Source organism: Telmatherina bonti, assembly GCF_933228915.1.
Source record: "Telmatherina bonti genome assembly, chromosome: 10".
Taxonomy (NCBI): Eukaryota; Metazoa; Chordata; class Actinopteri; order Atheriniformes; family Telmatherinidae; genus Telmatherina; species Telmatherina bonti.
The window spans coordinates 37,765,791-37,789,705 of record NC_136628.1 but is presented as its reverse complement, the minus strand read 5'-3'; the positions used below and the strand labels follow the sequence as shown (position 1 = coordinate 37,789,705).

General features: G+C 43.3%; 1 protein-coding gene across 1 annotated transcript; it reads left to right on the top strand.

Annotated features, from left to right (window-relative positions):
• Positions 1-3,243: 3,243 nt before the first annotated feature.
• Positions 3,244-23,830, top strand: nipal4 (NIPA like domain containing 4; the record flags this gene model as incomplete). The annotated part of the gene is made up of 11 exons (XM_079247474.1): positions 3,244-3,283; positions 6,994-7,098; positions 12,110-12,204; positions 12,464-12,638; positions 14,289-14,345; positions 16,964-17,054; positions 17,173-17,333; positions 18,046-18,213; positions 20,673-20,752; positions 23,357-23,569; positions 23,648-23,830. 11 exons carry the CDS (start codon positions 3,244-3,246, stop codon positions 23,828-23,830), a joined length of 1,368 nt encoding a protein of 455 aa, XP_079103600.1.
• Between the last annotated feature and the right edge of the window lie 85 nt (positions 23,831-23,915).

Below are 23,915 nucleotides of genomic sequence, written 5' to 3'. Positions count from 1 at the left end.
ATGGTGGCGGTGAGGCTGGCGTCCCATGGGCCCCCGCCACTGCGCTGCCTGCTCTTACACCGCCACTAATCATTCCTGATATTTTGCTGCTGCGTTGACGAACCTGCAGCTGATCCAGCCGCCGTGTCGCCCAGCGGCTTCCATATAGCTCCTGTTTCCTTCTTCATGTCCTCCATGTTGTCATGGTGAACAGTTTTCATCCCCAGTTTTTCCCTAAGTTTCCTGATAATGGTCCATTTTGTTTCCTTACTGGTTTCTGGTTTTGTCTGTTTAGACTGAATGTCTATCTGTCCTCTTCTCCTCTCTCTCTCTCTCTCTCTCTCTCTCTCTTCCTTTCTTTTTTGGTCTTCAGTACACAATGTGCAGAAAATCTGTTCACTCACTGTTAAACCAGATCTTTGGTGAGGCTAAGTTGGCCATTTGTAAGACCAGAAGGAACAGGATCAAAGGTCAAGGGTCAGAAGATGCTCTCCTGGTTTTCACCAGGCTACTGGCGGCTCGGCTCAAGGTGGAGTTTGATTATTTGAAGCTCACAAACAGGTTGGAGGAATTTGTGGATCTTTGGGGTCTGCTAAATGTTCTGTGTTCAGTTACGGAGAATTGTCCCCCCCCCCCCCCCCCCCCCCCCGTCCCACCCCCCTTTGGCTGTTGTACATGTAAATATTTCTCCTTTGTTTGTGTAAGCTAAAATAAAGGACCTGTTAAAACTCAACACTCTCTATCTCACTCTTTCTTTCCCCAACACTCTCGTCTGGCATTAATATGGAAATTCAGTTCAATAGTCAAATTTAAAAATAAAGAACAAACCTTAAATGATCCAGAAGAGCTTTTTATCCATAAAGCTCCTCCTGTCTGTTTGGCTCGTTCTGCTTGCTGCGATGCTTTTGGGACGACTTCCATCTTTATCCTCCATAAGAGACACATATTTACACATATTTACACATTTTACAATCCCAGACATGTTCGCTTCACTATGAGTCCAAAAGGATTTAATGGACCTGATGGTTGCAATAAAAATGAAACATTTTACTGTTATTATTACCCTGCCTAATTCCCAGCATGCATCAGGGCATCATGTGGGTCACAGACTGTGTGGAAGTCCCGCTTTCAGGCTGTGAAACATGGTAAAACCTGGTGTAACGGCTGCAGGACATCTGCTGGACTCAGATCTGCATCATTATGATGAAAGTTTTTTTCAGTAAAAACATTTAAAGTTTAGTTTTTATGATGAAAACTTCCACAGCAGACTCAACACTGAAAACCTGAGACCTTTAGTCTCATCGTTGACCTCCGGCACCATCTGCTGGTGGAAACACACACCTGCAGACCAAACCTCTCATGTTGACATCTGAAGATAAAACATGATGTTGGACGGATGAAACGCCTCATGGTGGTTCAGGCGGACCTGGATCCGTCTCAGTTTGCGTCTTGGTCGGGTAGGTTGGTGGACAACGCCATCGGACCTCGCCGAACATGACCCCGCCTCATTCGGTGGGAACATTTTTTATCGACTTCTCTTCAGCTGTAACTCCATTCAGCCTCACGTCTTTTCCCATATGGAGGACCTGCATTGTGGATCTGGGCTGAATTGTCGGCTCCAGATCTTCCTGACAGAAACATCAGGTGGATGGTGTGTCGTCTGATGATGGTTTGCCTGCTGGATCCGCCCGTGGTTGCTTTTGTTTGTTTGTACACAAGCAGCATGAAGGGCATCCCATCGCTGACGCCGCCGTCATCCTTTCATTGTTGATCCTGCAACTTCGACCCCGGCTCTGTGGCTCATGGCTTCCTTATATTAATGTTACTAAAACATAAAGGTTGATTATAAAAACCAGGCAGGTGAGGTGGTTCATCAGTTCCAGTTGACTGGATGCAAACAGCACATCAGAGCCAGAAACAGAAAAACTGCCTGCAGGGTTTGTTGGCGCTTTGCAGCAGGTTGTTGGACCCCTTTGGACATCCTGGAGGAGGGTTAGAGAGACTGCTTCATGGTGCTGTGTTCGCAACAGGAAACAGATTTAAAAACTCTTTTCTCTGTTTCGCTTTTAAATAAGTTTGGGCGACATTTCTAGTCTTGATTGTTTGTTGTGTTGTTGTTGGTTGTTTGCTGCTAACTGAAGCAAGTCCCCCCTCCAGGGATAATGAAGCTAACCTTGAACCTTGAAACTGATTCCTTATAGATCAGCAAAGTCTAGTTCTGGACAACTTTCAGGGTTTTTTTTGTAGGGTTAGGGTTCATGTGATTCTCCTTCATTCCTCCAAGGCTCCTGAAGCCCATCTAGAGGAGAGAGGAGGCCGAAAGGGGGATGCAGCAATCTGGTCTCTTCTAGGACGTAAACCAGGAGACTCTGGATGGATGTGACTCAGTTCCTCCAGATATGTCAACACGAGTTGGCGTGAAACCTTCCATGAAGATCCACCAAACATCAGAAAGTTGCCTTTATGTAAAAGAGACGAGTGCAGGACACACGTAGCTTCACTGAAGAGTAACAGTGTAATTCAGTAAATGCATTTTAAAAGCAAATCTTTAGACAATATTATTTGATACAACAGCTTGAATCAACATCTAATCATTTTCTTTTATCATTTAAAGCTTCATAAGACTCATTTTTCTCCTTTAAAACCAGTTTTACAATACCTCTCATAACTGGGTTGAAGGTTTGGTTGTAACGTGTTTTGTTTCAGAACCTCACTGAACTTTAGATAGATAGATAGACAGATAGATAGATAGATAGACTTTTGTTTTCTCTAATACAAATACTTTTCATCCTAAATTCCTAAATATTAACTGTGTTCATGCAGCTTTTCTTTGATCTGATGAAACCAAAATGTTTTTTCTTTTTTATTTTGTGATTTTTTTTTCTTTAACTTAATCTGAGTCCCATGTAGTCAAACATTTATCATAAAACCTGAAAAACAACCGTGAGATGGATCCAAGCAGTGAGGATCAGGGGGGCCCTGCTGCCCCTGGCCGCTGTAGACTTTAACGCGGCCCTGGTGACACCAGCTCATGTCGGCGAGGCGTGGCGCGTGCGCGGGGCGTGGCCAGGTGTTTACCTGTTCTCCTCGTGCACTTGGTCTGATTCCGAGCCGTTCGGTGCTGATCTGGATCCTGCCGGTCTGGGGAGACGCTGTTATTGATCAGTATTGATTGGTTGTTTGTTTGTTTTGGGAGCTGAGACGGACAGAGACCAACTCGTTCCGTTCCGTTCCGGGTCTCCATGGATCTGTGACCGCAGCAGGATGAGGGACGTTCAGCTGAACAACGAGACGTGCACGAACGGTGAGACGTTTGTTTCCAGCCTTCAGACCCAGGTAACCCGGGTCATCCCGGGTCAACTCAGCCCTGGTCCAGGTTTAGGAAAGTGGGTCATATGTTATGATATGGGTTACCATGGAAACCGGTATTTCTTCCTTTACTTTTCTCAGCCAGACAAACAGCTGATTTGTTTTCCTCCATCTGGATGAAATCCCGCAGATTTCCTGATTTCTGACCTTTTAGTAAGTTTCTGTTTTCTGTCAGGAAGTCTCAGAAACATGAAGTATGAACATGAAGTATGAACATGAAGTATGAACATGAAGTATGAAACGTGATGTATGAACATGAAGTATGAACATGAAGTATGAAACGTGATGTATGAACATGAAGTATGAACATGAAGTATGAAACGTGATGTATGAACATGAAGTATGAACATGAAGTATGAACATGAAGTATGAACATGAAGTATGAAACGTGATGTATGAACATGAAGTATGAAACGTGATGTATGAACATGAAGTATGAACATGAAGTATGAACATGAAGTATGAACATGAAGTATGAAACGTGATGTATGAACATGAAGTATGAACATGAAGTATGAACATGAAGTATGAACATGAAGCATGAACATGAAGTATGAACATGAAGCATGAACATGAAGTATGAAACGTGAAGTGTGAAACGTGAAGTATGAACCGTGAAGCATGAACCGTGAAGTATGAAACGTGAAGTGTGAAACGTGAAGTATGAAACGTGAAGTATGAACATGATGTGTGAAACGTGAAGTATGAAACGTGAAGTATGAAACGTGAAGTGTGAAACGTGAAGTATGAAACGTGAAGTATGAACATGATGTGTGAAACGTGAAGTATGAAACGTGAAGTATGAAACGTGAAGTATGAACATGATGTGTGAAACGTGAAGTATGAAACGTGAAGTATGAAACGTGAAGTATGAACATGATGTGTGAAACGTGAAGTATGAAACGTGAAGTATGAAACGTGAAGTATGAACATGATGTGTGAAACGTGAAGTATGAAACGTGAAGTATGAAACGTGAAGTATGAAACGTGAAGTATGAACATGATGTGTGAAACGTGAAGTATGAAACGTGAAGTATGAAACGTGAAGTATGAAACGTGAAGTATGAACATGATGTGTGAAACGTGAAGTATGAAACGTGAAGTATGAAACGTGAAGTATGAACATGATGTGTGAAACGTGAAGTATGAAACGTGAAGTATGAAACGTGAAGTATGAAACGTGAAGTATGAACATGATGTGTGAAACGTGAAGTATGAAACGTGAAGTATGAAACGTGAAGTATGAAACGTGAAGTATGAACATGATGTGTGAAACGTGAAGTATGAAACGTGAAGTATGAACATGATGTGTGAAACGTGAAGTATGAAACGTGAAGTATGAAACGTGAAGTATGAACATGATGTGTGAAACGTGAAGTATGAAACGTGAAGTATGAACCGTGAAGTATGAACATGATGTGTGAAACGTGAAGTATGAAACGTGAAGTATGAAACGTGAAGTATGAAACGTGAAGTATGAACATGATGTGTGAAACGTGAAGTATGAAACGTGAAGTATGAAACGTGAAGTATGAACATGATGTGTGAAACGTGAAGTATGAAACGTGAAGTATGAAACGTGAAGTATGAACATGATGTGTGAAACGTGAAGTATGAAACGTGAAGTATGAAACGTGAAGTATGAAACGTGAAGTATGAACATGATGTGTGAAACGTGAAGTATGAAACGTGAAGTATGAACCGTGAAGTATGAACATGATGTGTGAAACGTGAAGTATGAAACGTGAAGTAGAATGAAGGAAGCTGAGCTGCGTGGAAAGTCAGATTTTAGGGGAATTTGGGGAATAAATGAGAATAAAGTTTCAGCTTCAAAGGGAAGTTTGTGACTTTCTGTGGTCATTTATTCACCAGCTTTACTGGGTCAACCTTCCCAATGGGAGCCTGAGGTGTTGGCCTGATGGAAACGTGTTTTCTGGAACTAGTTGTGATCTTTTATTGCCCTGGCAGCAGCAGCCATGATGGAGGTTTCAGACAGATTTTCTGACTATTAGAAGCAGTGAAGGCTGATTTCTTTGGCTTGTGAATATATTGTGGCTTTCTGATGATGTAACCCTGATGAGGACAAACAGCAGCTCCACCTGGCTGAATCAACACCGACTTTCTTTCTTTCTGGTGTTTTTTTTCCCACCTTTTCCACTTTTTCCTCCTTTTTCCTCCTTTACTGCCACATTTCTGCTCATTTTCATTTAAAATGTGTTGAACTGCTCCTCAAACCCCAAACCCAAGAAGCAAACGTGGTTTTTCCCACGTTTAAAGTGGGCTTGAACTCATCATGTCCACCCAGGTGTTTACAGAGCAAACATGAGCCGCTCCTCCTCCTCCTCCTCCTCCTCTTCATCATGTTACAGCAGGGGACAAGTGGTCAGACCAGAACGACTCAAACCTGAAACCTCGCAGAGCAAATCCCGCAGGAGGTCCTGCAACCCTGCGAGAAACCACGAGCTTCACGCCACGCAAATGAAAACAAACTTCATGCTGCCCGTCTCTATTTTCTTTCTGTTTCATTTTTAATGCTTATTTTCAAGTTTTTAAGTATGTTTTGCTTTTTTTCTCCATTTATCCTGCAGATATGTATTTCTTGTATAAATTTAATGAACATTTTTCTTATTAATTCAGTCATTTTGTGTTTGATTTTATTTAACTTTTTATTTTATTTAACTATTTTTCTTTTTAATGAATATTTTAGTTTTTAACATGTATTTACTATGCAGTCACAGAAAATAATATTTGACCACCTTGTTAAAACTCTGATTTTAAGATTTGGTGTTCTTCATTTTTACAATTTTTTTGTTTCTTTACTTTTATTATATATATATATATATATATATATATATATATATATATATATATATATATATATATATATATATGTACATATTTTTTTTATTTTTTTTATTTTTTTTAGAAGTTTTAAGATTGTTTTTAATATTGCAAATTGATCTGTTTTTAAAAATACATTTTTACGTTTACAAATTGGGAGAATTTATTCAAATATTAGTCTTTTTTAAATAAAATTTTTATTTAGATTTACTTATTTTACATATGTTTGAATTATTTTTTAACATTTTAGATTTATTGTAAACTTTACTGATATTTTAATTCTTGGGAATGTAGCTTCTGTATTTATATTTTCAGGATTCTTCCTGCTTTACAAGATGAAAACAGATTCAACAAATGAAGTCGTTTGGAGTTTTAAGAAGGATCATTGATCCTGGAAGGGACTTGGTGGGTCTACAAAATGGATGGAACATTTGCCAGGAAGTCTGCAGAGCAGGAATCTTCAGTCCTTGTCCTTAAAGGCCGATATCCTGCAGGTTTTAGAGGTTTCCCTGCTGCAACACATCTGTCTAATAAGCAAGTCTGAGTCAGGTTTGTTGCAGGAGGAAAACTTCTAAAACCTGCAGGGCGGCTGCAGGACCAGGACTGAGCATCGTAGACTATCAGCCCTGATCTGAACTCACCTGGTGAATCTCAGCTAATGCTAACGCAGCTAGCATGTAAACAACAGCAGAACCGCTAAAAAGATCAAATTTTTTCAGGTTTCTGATCTTAGATTTGATCCAGACTCCGGAGATCCGGTCCGACTTCGCTTCAGGTTCTCAGAACTGCTTTCTGTGTCTGCAGGTTCTGTGCTGAGGTTGTGGTGCGGTTCTCAGACCACGTTGTGTTTAATCACCGCAGACCCGCATCTGGTCCACACACACCTGAACAGCAGCCTGCAGACTACAGGTATATCCTCTCACACACACACGCGCACACACACACACACACACACACCTCTTTGACATGATTCAATGTTTCCGTGTGATGACATCTTTGTTTTGGTGTAAACATCTCTGTTTTCTCCACGTTGTCATGGAAACCTAATGCACCGTATTTATTTCCACCATGTGAGCGTCGACAGCCGGTCTGAGATGGAGACCTTCTGGTGGACGGATGAAAACTCATTTCAGCTTTATTTATACAACACAGTCGTCCCAGTTCACCTTTACAGACATAGTCCAGTTTAGTCCAGTTCAGTTCAGTCCAATTTAGTCATCCAGTTGAACTCCGTTTAATCCAATTGAACCCAGGTTAGTCCATTTTAGTCCAGTTAAATCCAGATGAACCGAGTTTATTCCAGTTGAATCCTGTTCAGTTCAGTTTAATCCAACTGAACCCAGTTAAATCCAGTTTAATCCAGTTGAACCCAGTTTGATCAAACTGAACCCAGTTTAGTCCAGTTTAGTACAGTTAAATCCAGTTTAATCCAGTTGAACCCAGTTTGATCAAACTGAACCCAGTTTAGTCCAGTTAAATCCAGCTAATTCCAGTTGAACCCAGTTTAGTCCCGTTTAGTCCAGTTAAATCCAGTTAAATCCAGTTAAATCCAGTTTAGTCCAGTTTAATCCATCTGAACCCAGTTTAGTCCAGTTTAATCCAGTTGAACCCAGTTTAGTCCAGTTTAATCCAGTTGAACCCAGTTTAATGCAACTGAATCCAGTTCAGTCCAGTTCACTGTAGTCCAGCAATAAACTACCAGAATAACACCGTCATATGATCCACATCGGTCCAGTTTAAACTGGTTGATCACGGCTCCCATCAAACACATGGTTCATCCTTGTCACGTGCACGTGCCCGTGCACACTGAGCTGCTCCCGTCTCCACCCACTTCCTGGTTTCTGTGACGTTTGTGTGTCTGCAGCCTCTTCTGATTGTTTGTTGGGCGTTTCCATGGAGATCGTATGAGTATGTTGATCCTGCTTCTTCCTCCAGGCTTCTGGTCTCAGACCTGCAGGACTGAAGGAGTTTCTGACTCATGAGTATCGATGGCTTCCAGGAATTACGTCCTCGGATTACAGCAGGACCGGTAGGAAACCCGACCTGGTTCTGCTTCTTCTGCTGAGTTCCTGGAAACCGGATTCCAGCAGCGGATCTCAGATCAGGATGTTGTCCCTGCAGATCCGCTTTGGGCCTTTTTGTTCGCAGTCGTGGGCTGATTTTTATTTTGTGCCAAACAAATTCTGATTCGGACCAAAGCAGCAACTCAGTCTGCCTACAACCGCAGGTCTCGGCCCGTTTCAAGCGGACTCTCTTTCCGCATGGATACACCACCCCTACAGCTGGACCCAGTCCCCAACCGGACCGAGTCCCCAACCGGACCGGGTCCCCAACCGGACCCGGTCCCCAACCGGACCCGGTCCCCAACCAGACCGAGTCCCCAACCGGACCCGGTCCCCAACCGGACCCGGTCCCCAAACGGACCCAGTCCCCAACTGGACCGAGTCCCCAACCGGACCCGGTCCCCAAGCGGACCGAGTCCCCAACCGGACCCAGTCTAGCAGACTATCCTGATGGGAATCCACCCTTATTTACCGCCCCTCCAGTCGACACAGAGATAAAACAAACAGAAAGGGAAGAACCTGGAACTCGGTGCTTCTACGGTTCCTTGTTTCCTGGAACTCCACGTCCTCGTGGGAAATCGGCTGTTGTGCAGCAGCTCAAGCGGAACAAAAGAAACATGGCAGGATGTTTGTCTCAGCTCTGCAATCAGAGTGTGTTTAGATCAACCTCTCAGTCATTTCTGGTTTCTGAAACTCGACAAAACCAAAGATTCTGCTCATAAAAATCAAGATAATGATGGAAACAACCATAGAAAACATTTTCTCCACAGATAAACAAAATAAATTCATTTTTATTAAACATTCCTTAGGCTCCAGCTTCCCCGCGGCTCTTGACTGGACTAAGCCGTTTGGATGATGAATGAATGAAGGATAAATTTCTTTTTCTGGCAGCTGCCGTTTAAGTCGGTTTAAATACAGGAAATCTGTTTAGTTTCTGTTGTTAAATATAAAACACAGCCGTCTGTCCTCATGTAGATAAGTAGATCATTTTTATAATAATTTATATTTCAGGAGATTTTTTTCCCCAGATCTTAAATATTTGCTGCACTTGTGGAAAATGATTCAAACACAACGTTGTATTTTACAAGCTGATCATTAATTCTTCAGTTTTCAAAAGTCAGTTTCTAAAGTAAATTTGACTCAAGTTATTTTCTACATTCTATTCTTTTCTTTTCCATTCAATTCTATTCTATTCTATTCTATTCTATTTTACGGCCATTTAGACGCTTTCATCCAAAGCAACTTCCATATGAGTGAGAACAACACAAGCATGAAATCAAACAGTAGAGGACATGGTAGGAAGGTGGCTTTTTGTTTTGTTTTTTTGTTTCCTCCCTTCCCACCCATAATATCACTGATGTTATAATACAAAGAATTAATACCATAAAGTTTGTTGGAAAGAACTGGGCTAAGTTCTCCAACTTTCCAACAAATACAGCTAAACTAAGTGTTGAAGTTCTCCTTGAAGAGCTGAGTCTTCAGCTTGCTCTTAAAGGTAGACAGGGACTCTGCAGAGCGGACAGAGTTTAGGAGATCATTCCACCATCGTGGAACAACAGAGGAAAAGAGTCTGGCTGGTGATTTAGTCCCACGTTGTGGTGGTAACATGAGGCGTCTTTTACTGGTGGAACGTAGCTGTGGAGAGGGAGTGTAGGTCTGGATTAGGGAGTGAAGGTAGATGGGAGCCATTTGAGTTATTGTTTTGTAAACCAGAAGCAGAGCTTTAGATATGATGCGTGCTGCAACCGGAAGCCAGTGAAGAGCGATTAGCAGCGGAGTGACATGAGATCGTTTGGGTTGGTTGAAAACCAGACGTGCTGCTGGTTCTGGATCATCTGCAGAGGTTTAACCAGCATGCAGGCAGACCTGCCAGTAGAGGAACTGCAGTAATCGATGTAAAATGAAACTTTACGGGCATGGAGGTGGTTTGGAGGTTTTAGTTTTATCCTGCAGGTTCTGAAACTGAAAACAGTGACGGGAAGATCCACCAGCCCGTTTTTCATTTTAACCCAAGTAAAAGGTTTTTATCCAGGATCCGCCTGACTGCCTGCCTGAGTGTCCTCGAGCAAGACGCTGAACCCTGTATCGACCCCTGATGTGCTTGTCGGCGTGTGTGTGAATGGGTGACGACATAAGTTCGTTTACCTTTCATCTTGCACAACATCAGGGTCAAACTCTGTAACTGTGTCACATGACCCGGTTCAGTCCAAAGCTCTGTTTGGTTTGTCCGATGCTGCAGAGCTGCCAAGTTACCGGGAGCAACAGACTCATCAGTAATATGAAGAACTCAGACGTCATCCAGACCAAAAGCAACACTGTTGCCATGACAACAGCCCGGACTTGATGAAGGCAGAACATGTCATTTCATTTGTAAATTCAACAGATTACAGATTAAAGAACTACTTTTAAATACTCCGATCACTATCGCCATGGTTACATGATGTCCATAATTCTGAATTAATTTATTCCAAATGAAACAATTCAGAACTAACGTGTTATCCTTCTCATTTACACGGAAATAAAAATTCCGAAATGTGGTAAACGTGGAAAATGCCTTAAGTTGATCCTACATCCATTTGCAACCTGAATCCAGAATTCCTGGAGAATTTAGATGGAAATGGTGACGCAGTCTCAAAGTTCCGAGCTGGGAGCTCGTAATTCGCAGAAGACCCCGAGATTCCCGTCTCGACTGTAGTCCGCCGTTATCGCCTTGAGATGTTCCGTCTGCATTGTTTTTCTGTAAAAAGCAGCGTGTTTATTGATTATTACGTTGCTGTAGTGAGTGTGATGTTAAGTAAAACCCACCGCAACAGTCAGCATGTTGATTTAAAAAAATCACGTCAATTTGTGGTTTATTAATTCTAATCCCCCTTTTTCTGGTGTTTCCATGGTAACATTGTTACAATAGGAATGGGATTTTCTTGTTTAGATCTTTTTTTTTCTTGTTTAGATGCTCTCAGATTGGCTGTTTGGGAGGCGTCCCAACTGGAACGTCAGCTGCTTGGTAATGGTGTCGCCCAGTCAGAATTCCATGACAACTGGAACGCACCATAAGATCTCAGGGTTGGGGAGGGTTCTGATTGGACCCGATGTATTTACATCTACCAGAACTATCAAACCACAGTTCATGCTCCTCTTCATGTCGGCTACAATGTGGAAGAACATGGAATGAGAAACATTTTTGCTTTGATTTTACTTTTAGTTTTGACGAAGCAGCTTGACACGAGCATACTCTTCACCTTCATCAGCTGAGGAGACGGGAGAATGTGTCTGCCAGGGAACAGCATGAGCAGAACCACCACAATTCATTTAAAGCAGAATGAACATGTATATGATTGGGGAAGAAACAGCGACTTACTTTAGATTTATTTTAATTTAGAATTCTGTGTTTACAAAGTTATTTTTCTCCTAAGCTCCTCTCGCCATTCGCCACCGACGTAGACGGGATGTTCAAAGAATGAGCAGCCATTTTCCAAGACACCTGATTGGTCGGGAGGCGGTGCTTTTATACTCTGTCATCTCTTATCCAGAACATAACCGGTTCCGCAGCATGGATAAATGGTTAGCATGTGTTGCCATGGCGATGAACCGTGCAAAAGCCCATTAAAGCAGGAAGCAGAAGACTGATATGCAGATGACAGACGGACAGTTTCGTCCGTCTCCAGTGTTGATTACGCACATTGTTTGGTCCGTTTCTAACGGGCTTAGCTACCAGTTACTTGATGCAGAAAACAGAACGATACCACCAGAAATTGCAGCGTTGTGAAGCTAAAAACGCAACCAACAAAAGAAGCAGACCACAGAAGAAGAATGTGTTTTTGAGTGGTTGTAAAGAACTTTGTGTTGGTGCGTTAAAGCTACCAGTTGGTCTCAGAACGCAAACTTGAACTCTCAAGACTGCCCACTGGTGGATGAACTGATGAAACCAAGGCAACATAAAAGATGCGCGGAAGTAAGAGGACGACGACGTTTGAATCAGACGTCCACATATACGTACACACATCCTCCACACATCAACACGGTGACGTTTGCTGGTGTTTTCTCATGTTCCAGCAGCCAGTTAATCAGGAACTAAAGCAGAAGATGTGAGTCCATCTCAGAGACATATTGGCAGCATTTACTGAATTATATGTTTAAAAGTACGCGTAGAATTACTTTTCCACTCTTTTGTTACTTCTGTTCCGACTTTCTACACGTGTTGCTGTCATCAGATTGACAATCAGCTCATATTTAAAACGTTGTCTCCAGATGTGCCGACGTACAGCGCCTACAACACGTGGCTGGGTCTAACTCTGGCGCTGCTGTCGGCCTTTCTGATTGGTGGAAGCGTCATTCTCAAGAAGAAGGCTCTTCTCCGATTGGCCAGGAACGGACACACCAGAGCAGGTGAGCAGAGTTGATCCTGTCTGATGTGATTTATCAAACCAATGTTGTTCATGTTTATCCGCCGCTGGAAATAGTCCTACATAAATTACTTGTTTTGAATAAACATCCTCACTGGGGCTGGGTGGGGGGTAGCCTAGCGGTCACAGAGGTGGAAATTGAGCATCGTTCCTCCATGTTTCAGTCCCCCAGGTACTGAAACATGACAGGCCAGTTGTCTCTAAATGGTAAATGGACTTAAAAAAAGCGCTTTTCCAGTCATGCTGACCACTCAAATCACTTTACACTACATGTCACATTCACACACACACACACACACACACACACACACACACACACACACACTCATACACACACACACACACACACACACACACACACACACACACACACACACACACTCATACACTGCGTGTGGTGCTGTGACAGAAGCTGAGCACGCTCAGTGTGGATCGTGACATGTAGTAGAAGAAAAGCAAATTGGGATGTGAGCTGACTCAGCTGGCTGATAGAAGTAATAATAATAATAATAATAATAATAATTAATACATTTCTTGTCTTGGCGCCTCTCCATACCCAAAGTCACCCTACAAAAAAGAAATGTAAACTACATAAAGAGTTAAAAACTTAAGGACAAGACAAACTAAGCAGACAGTTAAAAGTGTTGAAGACAGTCGGCCAGTTTAAGAAGATGAGTTTAGATTTGATTAATAGGAATAATAATCGGAGCTAAGATGGGAGAAAGTTGCAGAGCGACTGAAGGCTCTGCTCCTCATGGTGGTGAGATGGGCAGAGGGAACGGTAAGATGAGCGGGGGGTGAAGACCTGAGGGTAGGGAGGGAGCAGCGAGCAGGTTGGACAGGTAAGGAGGGGTCAGATTGGATGCATTTGAAGACGAGGAGCAGGATCATGGAGTTGATTCTGTGTTTTATTGGGAGCCAGCGGAGCTGCTGAAAGACGGGGGTAATATATAAAACCATGGCACTGCTGACAAGAAGTCTTCGGCCCTCTGAAATGGAAGACCAACCAGGTGATTTTTGGCGGCTGCAGGAATGTTTGTGTGACGTTTTGTCCAAAACGAGACGCAACAGGACAAAGAGACGCTTTCCACGTCTGTCTCCATGGCTCTGCTTTAGCCGTGTATGCTAGTACAATTATTCTGTGCTAATACAAAAGCGTCTAGATGGTCTGATGAAAAACACGTTCACAATGTGCTGCAGTTTTAGCAGTTATGTAACATGATGATGATGATCAGAGTAATTAGTTAGATTTGTCATTACAGAGAAAATGAACGCCATTATTTACTGGTTGCGTGACATGACTGCAGTCATTGATATGTTTGACCCGTTTAGCTCGCCTCCAACTCGCGCTGTATTGCAAACAGCCCACATTCCCGCCGCCTCCATGAATTTGTTGGTAATCGTCTTTCTTTGTGCTTTTTCTATTTTGGAAAGGAAGAAGCTGGAAACAGCAGTCATAGCTTCTTCCTGTTCGTCCACCATGTTTGTTTAACACCAGACTGCATGTGGCGACACCAGATTTGCGTGTGAAGAACGTTTGCTGTACTCGTAGGATCATCAGGATTAATACAGAAATCCTTCAGTGCAGGTCTGGGTGTGGTTCTCGGTGTCAGCTGTCTTTGTGTTTCTGCAGGGGACGGAGGTCACGGCTACCTGAAGGACTGGCTGTGGTGGGGAGGCCTGTTTACCAGTAAGAACTCCGTTTGTGCCTCACTGGTTTTTACAAGCTGAAGCTCTTTATGACGGGAACACGAATGATGCGATGTCTGAAGCAGCTGATTTCTGTTTACAGCCACCGTGTCCTCATCAGGCCAACATTTAGCTTTATCTCTGAACAAACAGAAGAGTTTGATGGAAATGGGGAGAACAGTGGTTAGTTTTTACTCGTGAGGGCTTTTGGCTTGTTAGAAGAAGCAGTGGAGGCAGCCTCCATCTCTTCCTGTCAGAAGACAGGAAGAGATGTTTTAACAGATAAAACATCAGTACAAAGAGCTGAATTGTACAAACATGGAGTCATGTTGGCTTGTTGTAGAAATTCCCTCAGCAGCAGAATAAAAAAAGAAAGTACGTCTTTGTACTTTAAAAACCAACCTGGTCCACCTCATGATCCGCCAGCCTGGAGAATTAATGGATCTCTGGAAGACCTTACCAGTTTCTGGTCATGGTTGTGGAGGAATTGATGAAATTCTACATTATAACTGTCCAATAAGCTTTATTTGGACAGTTCCAGTTCACAACAAAGTCATTTCAAACTAGTTTAACAGACATGGTCCAATTCAGTCCAGTTCACTATGATCCAGTTCAAACAAATCATCACCTGATCCACATTAGTCCAGTTCTTTTAACTGGGTTATATAAACCAGTTCATAAAATAATGACGTTGCTAAAGAAACCAAAAGGTTGGATCAAATCGTCTGATTCAGTCCTCCATCCTGAGCTCGGTTAGGTGACGATAGAGAGTAAAAGCTCCATCAGGACCGGGAAGGAACGACTCCACCAGAAGCAGGAAGGAGGCCCATCGTCCTGGACCAGTTGGGGTGGAGAGGACATGAAAGTGGGTCAACCAGCAGCAGAACTCTGATCCAGGATCCTGCTGAGAAAGAATGAGAGAAACACAAATAAACAAGAATGTCAGATGTTTCTACATGGAGAGTAAAGAGAGCGGAGAGGAGCCCAGTGCATCATGGGACGTCCCTAAGCTGCTTTCTGAAGCTAAACTGGGAGTTGGATCCACAAAGAGGTGACTGATGACTGAAGGTTCTGCCTCCGGTTCTACTTCTAGAACATCTAGGAACCAGCAGTGCAGAGAAGCTCAAGCTGGAGAAATATAATCTCATCAAGCCATCAAGGATCTAAGGTCACAGGGTTGACCTTTACCTCAGGGTAAAAATTATGGAAAGTGAGACAAGCTTGATTAAGTCTTCAGTTCCCACATCTTTATGATGTATGGTTGCCAATGAGCCTGTCACGGCAGCTGCTTGGTGGTTTAGAGTCCTTACATGCGGCATGCATGCTGTTCTCTGCTGTAACCAAATACTATTATCCTCTGTAGTCGCAGACAGATTAGGTAGGGATCAGGTCTTCAATGGGCCCTCTAGTGGGATCCTTTATAACAAGTGTAGTATGAATTAAAACAGCTACGTAATGACAACAACTGTTGGACACATAAAAGTCACCTCATCTCATCTTATCTCATCTCATTTCATCTCATCTTATCTTCATACCGCTTATCCGGGGTCGGGTCGCGGGGGCAGCAGCCTAAGCAGGGAAGCCCAGACTTCCCTCTCCCCAGCCACATTTACCAACTCTGCGGGGGGGATCCCGAGGCGTTCCCAGGCCAGCCGAGAGATATAATCCCTCCAGCGTGTCCTGGGTCTTCCCCGGGGTCTCCTCCCAGAGGGACGTGCCTGGAACACCTCACCAGGGAGGTCCAGGAGGCATCCTGACCAGATGGCCGAGCCACCTCAACTGGTTCCTCTCGATGCGAAGGAGCAGAGGCTCTACTCTGATCTCCTCCCGGATGACCGAGCTCCTCACCCTATCTCTAAGGGAGAGCCCGGCCACCCTGCGGAGGAAACTCATTTCAGCCGCCTGTATACGAGATCTCCTTCTTTCGGTCACGACCCACAGCTCATGACCATAGGTGAGGGTAGGAACGTAGATCGACTGGTAAATCGAGAGCTTCACCTTCTGGCTCAGCTCCTTCTTCACCACGACAGACCGGCGCAGAGCCCGCATTACTGCAGACGCCGCACCGATCCGTCTGTCGATCTCACGCTCCATCCTTTCCTCACTCGTGAACAAGACCCCGAGATATTTAAACTCCTCCACTTGAGGCAGGACCTGACTCCCGACCCGGAGAGGGCAATCCACCCTATTCCGGCTGAGGACCATGGTCTCAGATTTGGAGGTGCTGATTCTCATCCCAGCCGCTTCACACTCGGCCGTGAATCGCTCATTCGAGAGCTGGAGATCACGACCAGACGAAGCCAACAGGACCACGTCATCTGCAAAAAGCAGGGACCCAATCCTGAGGCCACCAAACCGGATCCCCTCAACACCTCGGCTGCACCTAGAAATTCTGTCCATATAAGTTATGAACAGAATCGGTGATAAAGGGCAGCCTTGGTGGAGTCCAACCCTCACCGGAAACGAATCCGACTTACTACCGGCAATGCGAACCAAGCTCTGACACCTGTCGTTCAGGGACCGGACAGCTCGTATAAAAGTCACACTATGATGAAACACACTTATTCCTGACTGACGTCTTTATGTGCCGTGTTGATAAGCACTGCTCTGTCTTTGCAGTGGGAGCAGGAGAGGTGTGTAACTTTGCTGCCTACATGTTCGCCCCAGCCACGCTGGTCACACCGCTCGGCGCTCTGAGTGTCCTCATCAGGTAGCTGAACTTTTCAGAATATAATGTAAAAACCAAGCAGACCCGAAGAGGTTATACAGAGTCTTATGAGACATTTCAGACTGTGGTGGTAAAACACTGTAATCTCTGTGTGTTTCAGTGCGGTTCTGTCCTCTTACCTGTTGGGGGAAGTGTTGAACGTGGTGGGGAAACTCGGCTGTCTGCTGTGTGTGTTGGGCAGCATTTTGTTGGTTATTCATGCCCCACAGGAACAAGAAGTGACATCCCTGCAGGAGATGACCAGCAAGCTGCTTGAGCCTGGTAAGAAGAAGCACTTTTCACACAGATGTCACCGTGATTCGTTGACTTCCTGACATTCCGCTTAGCTTGTTCTTCATTTATGTTTTTAGAAAACACTTCTTAATTTATTCATTTTTAAACGTATCCACACACACCAATGATGATAACGGTCGTCTCTCTCATTAATCAGTTAATATAAAATAGAACTACATCATGAAGACGACAGACACAGATTCTGTAGATGTCGGTTTTTCAGGTGTACCCTAGGCTCTGTGTTAGGACTTAACATTTTCTCAGTTGAACTTGCTCCCACTTGGTCACATCCTTTATTAATTCATTTAGAAAGCAGTTTATATGCAGATGAGACTCTCCTTTATGTTTCTAACCTGCTGTCAGACGGTAGCTCATATTAAGCTTGTAAGATTTCAGTTTCCTTAAAACACTAGTTTTTTTGGATTAGATAAAAAAGGTTTAAAGTCCACATTAGAGTCTAAATTATAAACATGCTTCCAGTTTTCTCAGGGTTATACTGATCATTCATGCTCACTAAAGAGTAGCCTATGCATTTAGCTACCTGAAAGCCATGTTACTATGACTAGCATTACTCAATTTATCTTTCAGTCTTAAAGCTTGTCTTGTCTGTTAAATGATCTTAAAACTTTATGCATTAAATGAAAAATGAATTTTGCTGTAAATGTTTATTGTTTTTAGAACAGTTTATATTGTGTGTTAGGTTTCTTGGTGTACGCAGTGGTGGTGTTGGTGCTGTGTGTGGTACTCGTGCTGTATTTCTGTCCTCGGTCCGGTCGATCCAACATCCTGATCTACATCAGCATCTGTTCGCTGCTCGGAGCCTTCACCGTGTCATCCGTGAAGGGCCTCGCCATCGCCATCAACACCGGTGAGAGTACTGGTCACAAGGTTTCTGCTTGTAACACTGTAGAAAAAATATTTCTGCTTGACAGCAAAGTCATTCCAGGTGTTTTCACTGATTCCTTCAGTCTGGTCCCGGGACTTTTATAGAAACAGAGACTGTTCATCAATCAGGTTTATCTCTCTGAATGAATGAGTGTGGAGTCTTTGCTTGATTTCAACAGGACAATAATGTTGGCAGAGTTCATGTTTGGGGGCAAGTAGCCAATTTCCTTTATCTGTGTCACCGTTTTGGAAAGTTTAGGGGCCAATATTGTCCAGAATACTTTAAAGAACTCTGCTAGGAAGCGATCCAGTCCTGGGGCTGTAGCTCCTTCCATCCTCTCCACGAGCAGCAAGAACTGAGTTCTTGTTCTCGAGGCTGCAAGAACAAGAAAAGACGTCTTCTTCGTCAGGTCCATCCATCGTCCAGGAGAAGCAGGTCTGCAGCGGGGAGGGGTCACTGTGGGGGGCGATGTCTGCTTTTATGGTCAATGAACCCGGTTGTTACCTCCACCAAGGAGGTTATGTTTTCCCCGGCGTCTTTATGCTCAAGATAACTCAAAAAGTTACAGATGGATTTTTATAAATATTTCAAGAGTTGTTGGAAATGTAAAAATGAAGAAGTGATTAAATTCTGGTGGTGATCCGGATCACCGTTTGGATCCAGGAATGTTTTAAAAGGATTCTTTAACATTTTGCTTGGCGGAGGTTTCCGCTCTCCGAGTTTCTACTTTCATATTTAACCAGAAACTTCGTCCATGGCAGGGCGGGTCGTGCACGCGGCGGGGCGAGTCGTGCACGCGGCGGGGCGGGTCGTGCACGCGGCGGGGCGGGTCGTGCACGCGGCGGGGCGAGTCGTGCACGCGGCGGGGCGGGTCGTGCACGCGACGGGGCGGGTCGTGCACGCGGCGGGGCGAGTCGTGCACGCGACGGGGCGGGTCGTGCACGCGGCGGGGCGGGTCGTGCAAGCGGCGGGGCGGGTCGTGCACGCGGCGGGGCGAGTCGTGCACGCGGCGGGGCGGGTCGTGCACGCGGCTGGGTCCGAGTGTTTTACTGCCACATGTAAAAATGTCCGACCAATCACACGATACTTCTTGGAGCCCCGCAAGAAAAAAGTTCTGCAGCCCGATGTGTCGAGAACCGTCTTCAGACGTGTCCGCGAGAACAAAATGACGTCATTTTCTTCTCAGAGCCTCGAGAACAAGAAAAAAGTTCTGTCTTCTCGTGGAGGATGGAACAATCTTTTTTACACGGCATGTTTCAGGGCTTCATGTAGCTCCTCTACTATAAGGAGGGAATCTTAAGCCGTGACAACAGGTCATTTATGTGACCCGCTGTAATCCTGGGAGATTTATATTGTTAAGAAACTGATTGATGTCATTATCTGATTGATCTAATTTGGATGTGTACAGAGTTCTATAGAAGTCTGTAAAAATGTTATTTATTGTGTCTGAGTCATGGATGATCTCACCTGCTGGGTCTTTAACCGCTGATATTGTAGATTGCTCTTTTTTCTTTAGTTCATTAGCTAAGTATTTTCCAGATTTATTTCCTCTCCAGGCGTACTCTTTGTACCAGAAATTCTGCTCTCGTCGATTATTTAATTCCAGTTTAGCTTTCCTTAGGGCTTATAGTGTCCTCTAATGATTTGTTTCTTAGTTCTAATTCTAATATTTTTAAGTTTTCCTTCTGTTTTTATGTGATGCAAAAGAGATCATTTTGCCTCGCCTTACCTGCTTCCCACAGCACATATGCTGAAATTCCTGGTTTCATTGTTTTCTAAATATAAAGCCCATTCTTTTGTGAAATAGCTGATAAGTCAGTTTTTAAGCAGTGCTGTAGTAAACCTCCAGTTTTTAGCAAGTGGTGGAATTCTAGTGTTCCTCAGAGCGAAGGAAACTGGTGCATGATTGCAAACTGTTATGGGGTGGATCTGGTTTTTCTGGGTTACCAAAGAACTGCAAATCAGGAAATAATCTATCTTGGAATATGAATGTTGAACTGAAGAAAAGAACGTGTACTCTGATACTGGGATGAAAAGACTGCCGTATATAGCAAAGACCAAGTTCCTCCATATATTGTTGAACAGTGTTTGTAGATCGCCAGTTTCTCTTGTTACCTGTATTACTGAGCCTGTCAGCTGGACCCAGGACCAGATTAAAATCTCCTCCTATGATTAGTGTGCTATGTGAGTGTTCAGAGAGGGATGTAAAAAAACAGTGAACGAAGGAGGGATCATCAACCTCTGGCCCATATAGGTTAGCTAAGCAGAACTTCTTGTTTTGAGAACATAAAGTCATAAATCTTCCTTCTGGATCTGTAGGTATGCTGATTTCTGTGAAAATGACTTTTCTATTTTTAGAAATGGCGACTCCTCTGTGTGGAATTGCAGCATGCAGAGATGTGTGTTTATTGTCTTCTGTGTTTTGTTTCCTCTTCGTTCAGTGTTTTATGATTTGTCGGTGCTCTCAAATCCTCTCACCTGGATCCTGCTCATCACGCTCATCGTCTCCATAGTAACACAGGTAAGAACTGATCATCAGCATTATAGTCTCATCCTCGTTTTTTTTCTGTAAATCTTTTAAAGAAAACTGATCTTATTCGCCTGGAGACCAAAAACATGCAGAATGACCACAAGGATGCAAATTTATAACAGCAACACACAAGAAACTCCCCAAACAAGTCTTAATGAAAAGCAAAAGGAAAATGACACAATAACAGCAAACAAGACACAACTAGATAAGTCAAGAAATGAGTCAGCTTTATTTATAAACTAATTTTAAAACGTATGTAGCATAAGTGCTGAACATCTGTGAGAGATAAAATAATCATAAAAGAGGGACTACACAACATCAGAGCAGCTATAAAAGGAATGAAGAACGACAATTATGGAACAAATATTCAGCAAAAACGACCATTCTGGTTTAAAAGCTGGACAGTAAAAATGGTTTTAAACAAGATATGAGAAAGTCCAGAGTCTCCAGACCCTGACAGACCTGCTCCGAATATTTCATCTGTATCTGTATTGTGGAAACTAAGGTGAATTTTTCTTAATCTTCACATTTGACAGATACATATAGGACCAATCACTATGCAAGCGCCACTTTGTCGCTACTTCTACCATGGCGACCATCGCCAAGCATCTTTTGTCCTATTTTACTCTACTTCTTCCAGCGAGCAGCTAGCTACTGCAGCAGATCCTTACTGTCCCACAGACCTCTTACACTCGCCTGGAGCGTCGGTGGTCCAGCTTCAGATCCTGGACTAATCAAGTTCTCATCTCTTTTCTAGAGCGGGATGAAGCCAGTACCTCTTTTCATTTCTTTTGCAGTATCAGGATGATATTATCCTCACTTGATGTACCTTCTTGTTTTAGTCTGGACATCCTGGACAACATATCAGTAATGCAGATCAGTGGTTCTCAAACACCCCACCCCCCTCCACACAGCAGAGTGAATAAAACTGTGAAGTTTCATCCTGACGGATTATTTATGTCTGGAAGGCTGGAAAACTGTCACAATCAAGGTGGATAATTTGGTTTTTTTGTGGATTCAATTCAGTGCTGTGACGAGGCACCCACATGCCCGAAATCAGCTTCTGGAACAGAGATGATGCCAACATAAGATTTTAATTTTTTTATTTATTTTATTCACAATTTAAATATTTAACCCGTATCACATACCCAGGCCTAAGACATTTAACAAACACACAAAAATCAACAAAGATATTTAGATGAGAAGCCATATTATATTAGTGTGTAAGTTATGTCGATATATACATACATACATTCACATGTATACACATATATACGCACATACATATATACAGATGTGTACACCTGTATACACATCACAAACTAGATATAAGTCTGTATACAAATATATACAGCCCCTTTTATGTATATGTACAAGCACATACAAAATCACTTTTGTTATAAATGCAACATTATTCAGGACTCATCCGTCCCATATGTCCACCAGGAAACTATGTCCAAAGCCCCAATTATTAGTTCGCATTACATATATACCTATATACCTATATACCTTTATATTCAAATATAGAAAATATAAACCAATATCTGTAATTCTCTTACATCTTACGTCACATTAGACACTCATTTGTGCTCTCGTGTGTCCCTGCACCAGCTTCCAAATAGTTTCAGAGTTTAGTGTTATTTAGTATATCCGTTATTCTTTCCACATTTACAAGATTTAGAAATTCTGATAACCATGTTTCCACGGAGAAGCTTTTTCTCTTGTGATTTTTCCAATTCAGTAAAATGATTCTTTTAGCAGCCTAAAACACTAAGCCCTCTTTTTTCTTTTCCAGTCTTGTTTTAACCTTTATGGTCCTTTGACCAAACAGACATAAAGACGGACACAGACTTACATTGGTAAGCACTGAGGTTACACTACAGACTTCTGTCCAAGTATTGGGCAGAGCCCAACATCAGATTTTTAATATGACGTGTGCTAACTTTGTTGTTTATATGTGACCAAATGTAGAAGCTAGTTTCATATATTTATTGTATTAATGTTTTCATGTTGATATAAATACTAAAAATCCCAGATTTATTTTAAAAATGTGCACCAAATCTGCCACAGGTGAATTTTTACCATGTGCATGTGGTGCAGTTCACACCGTGCACACTGCTGCACACTATAAATATCAGCACAGGGTCTCCATGTTGCACTGTTGGTCTAGAAAATGATCATCAAAATGAAGAGACAGAAACTTTTGGGCACGCGGCACCAAACATGGTGATAAGAAGAAGAAAAGCGGTGACTAAAACAGAGCTGGACAAACACGCCAGTGTATCCTTTCCCCCAAAAATGCAAACCCGATAAAGGCCAAACTCTGACTCTTCATTTCCATTTTAATGTAAAAAGAAAAAGAAACGTACATTTTTACATGTTTGGAGCACAATAGTTGATGTTTGCTTCAGGCTCGTCGACACCTTCAGTCACCTTCAGTATGACGAAGAGAAACCCAGAAACCAGAAGCAGCTGGTTTAATCATGGACCTAATGGTGCATGTTGACTGCAGAGGACCAATCAGGTGTGTGTATTCCTGTCAGGCTGAGGCAGGAAAACATCAGAAGAGCAGCAGCTGTGATTGTGTGTCTGCAGGTGAACTACCTGAACAAGTCTCTGGACACCTTCAACACCCTGCTGGTGTATCCCATCTACTACGTCCTCTTCACCTCCGTGGTCCTGTCTACCTCCATCATCCTCTTCCAGGAATGGAGGCGCATGTCGGCCGTGGATGTCGCCACGGCGCTGGGAGCCTTCCTGGTCATCGTGGTGGGCGTGGCCATGTTGCACCTGTTCAGGGATCTGCAGGTAGGAGGTTCAAGTTAACGCTGGCGTCCATTTATCAGTTTGTCTCATAAAATGAAACTTCTCAACCTCTTTATGCAGGTTACATTGAAAGAACTGACCAATCAGCTCTCTCAGCCGGTGGAGAGGGAGGGGCTTACAGAGGCGGCAGCCAGAGGATGGAGACACAGAAAGGAGGACAAGTTCGGACTGATGGACAACGTGGTGATAGAGAGTCTGCCTCCCATGAGGGAGGAGGGGACCAGGGTCTTCATCATCAGCTGAAGGAGGCACGAGGAGGAGGAGGAGGAGGAGGGAGAGCAGGAGGAGGAGGAGGGAGAGCAGGAGGAGGGAGAGCAGGAGGAGGAGG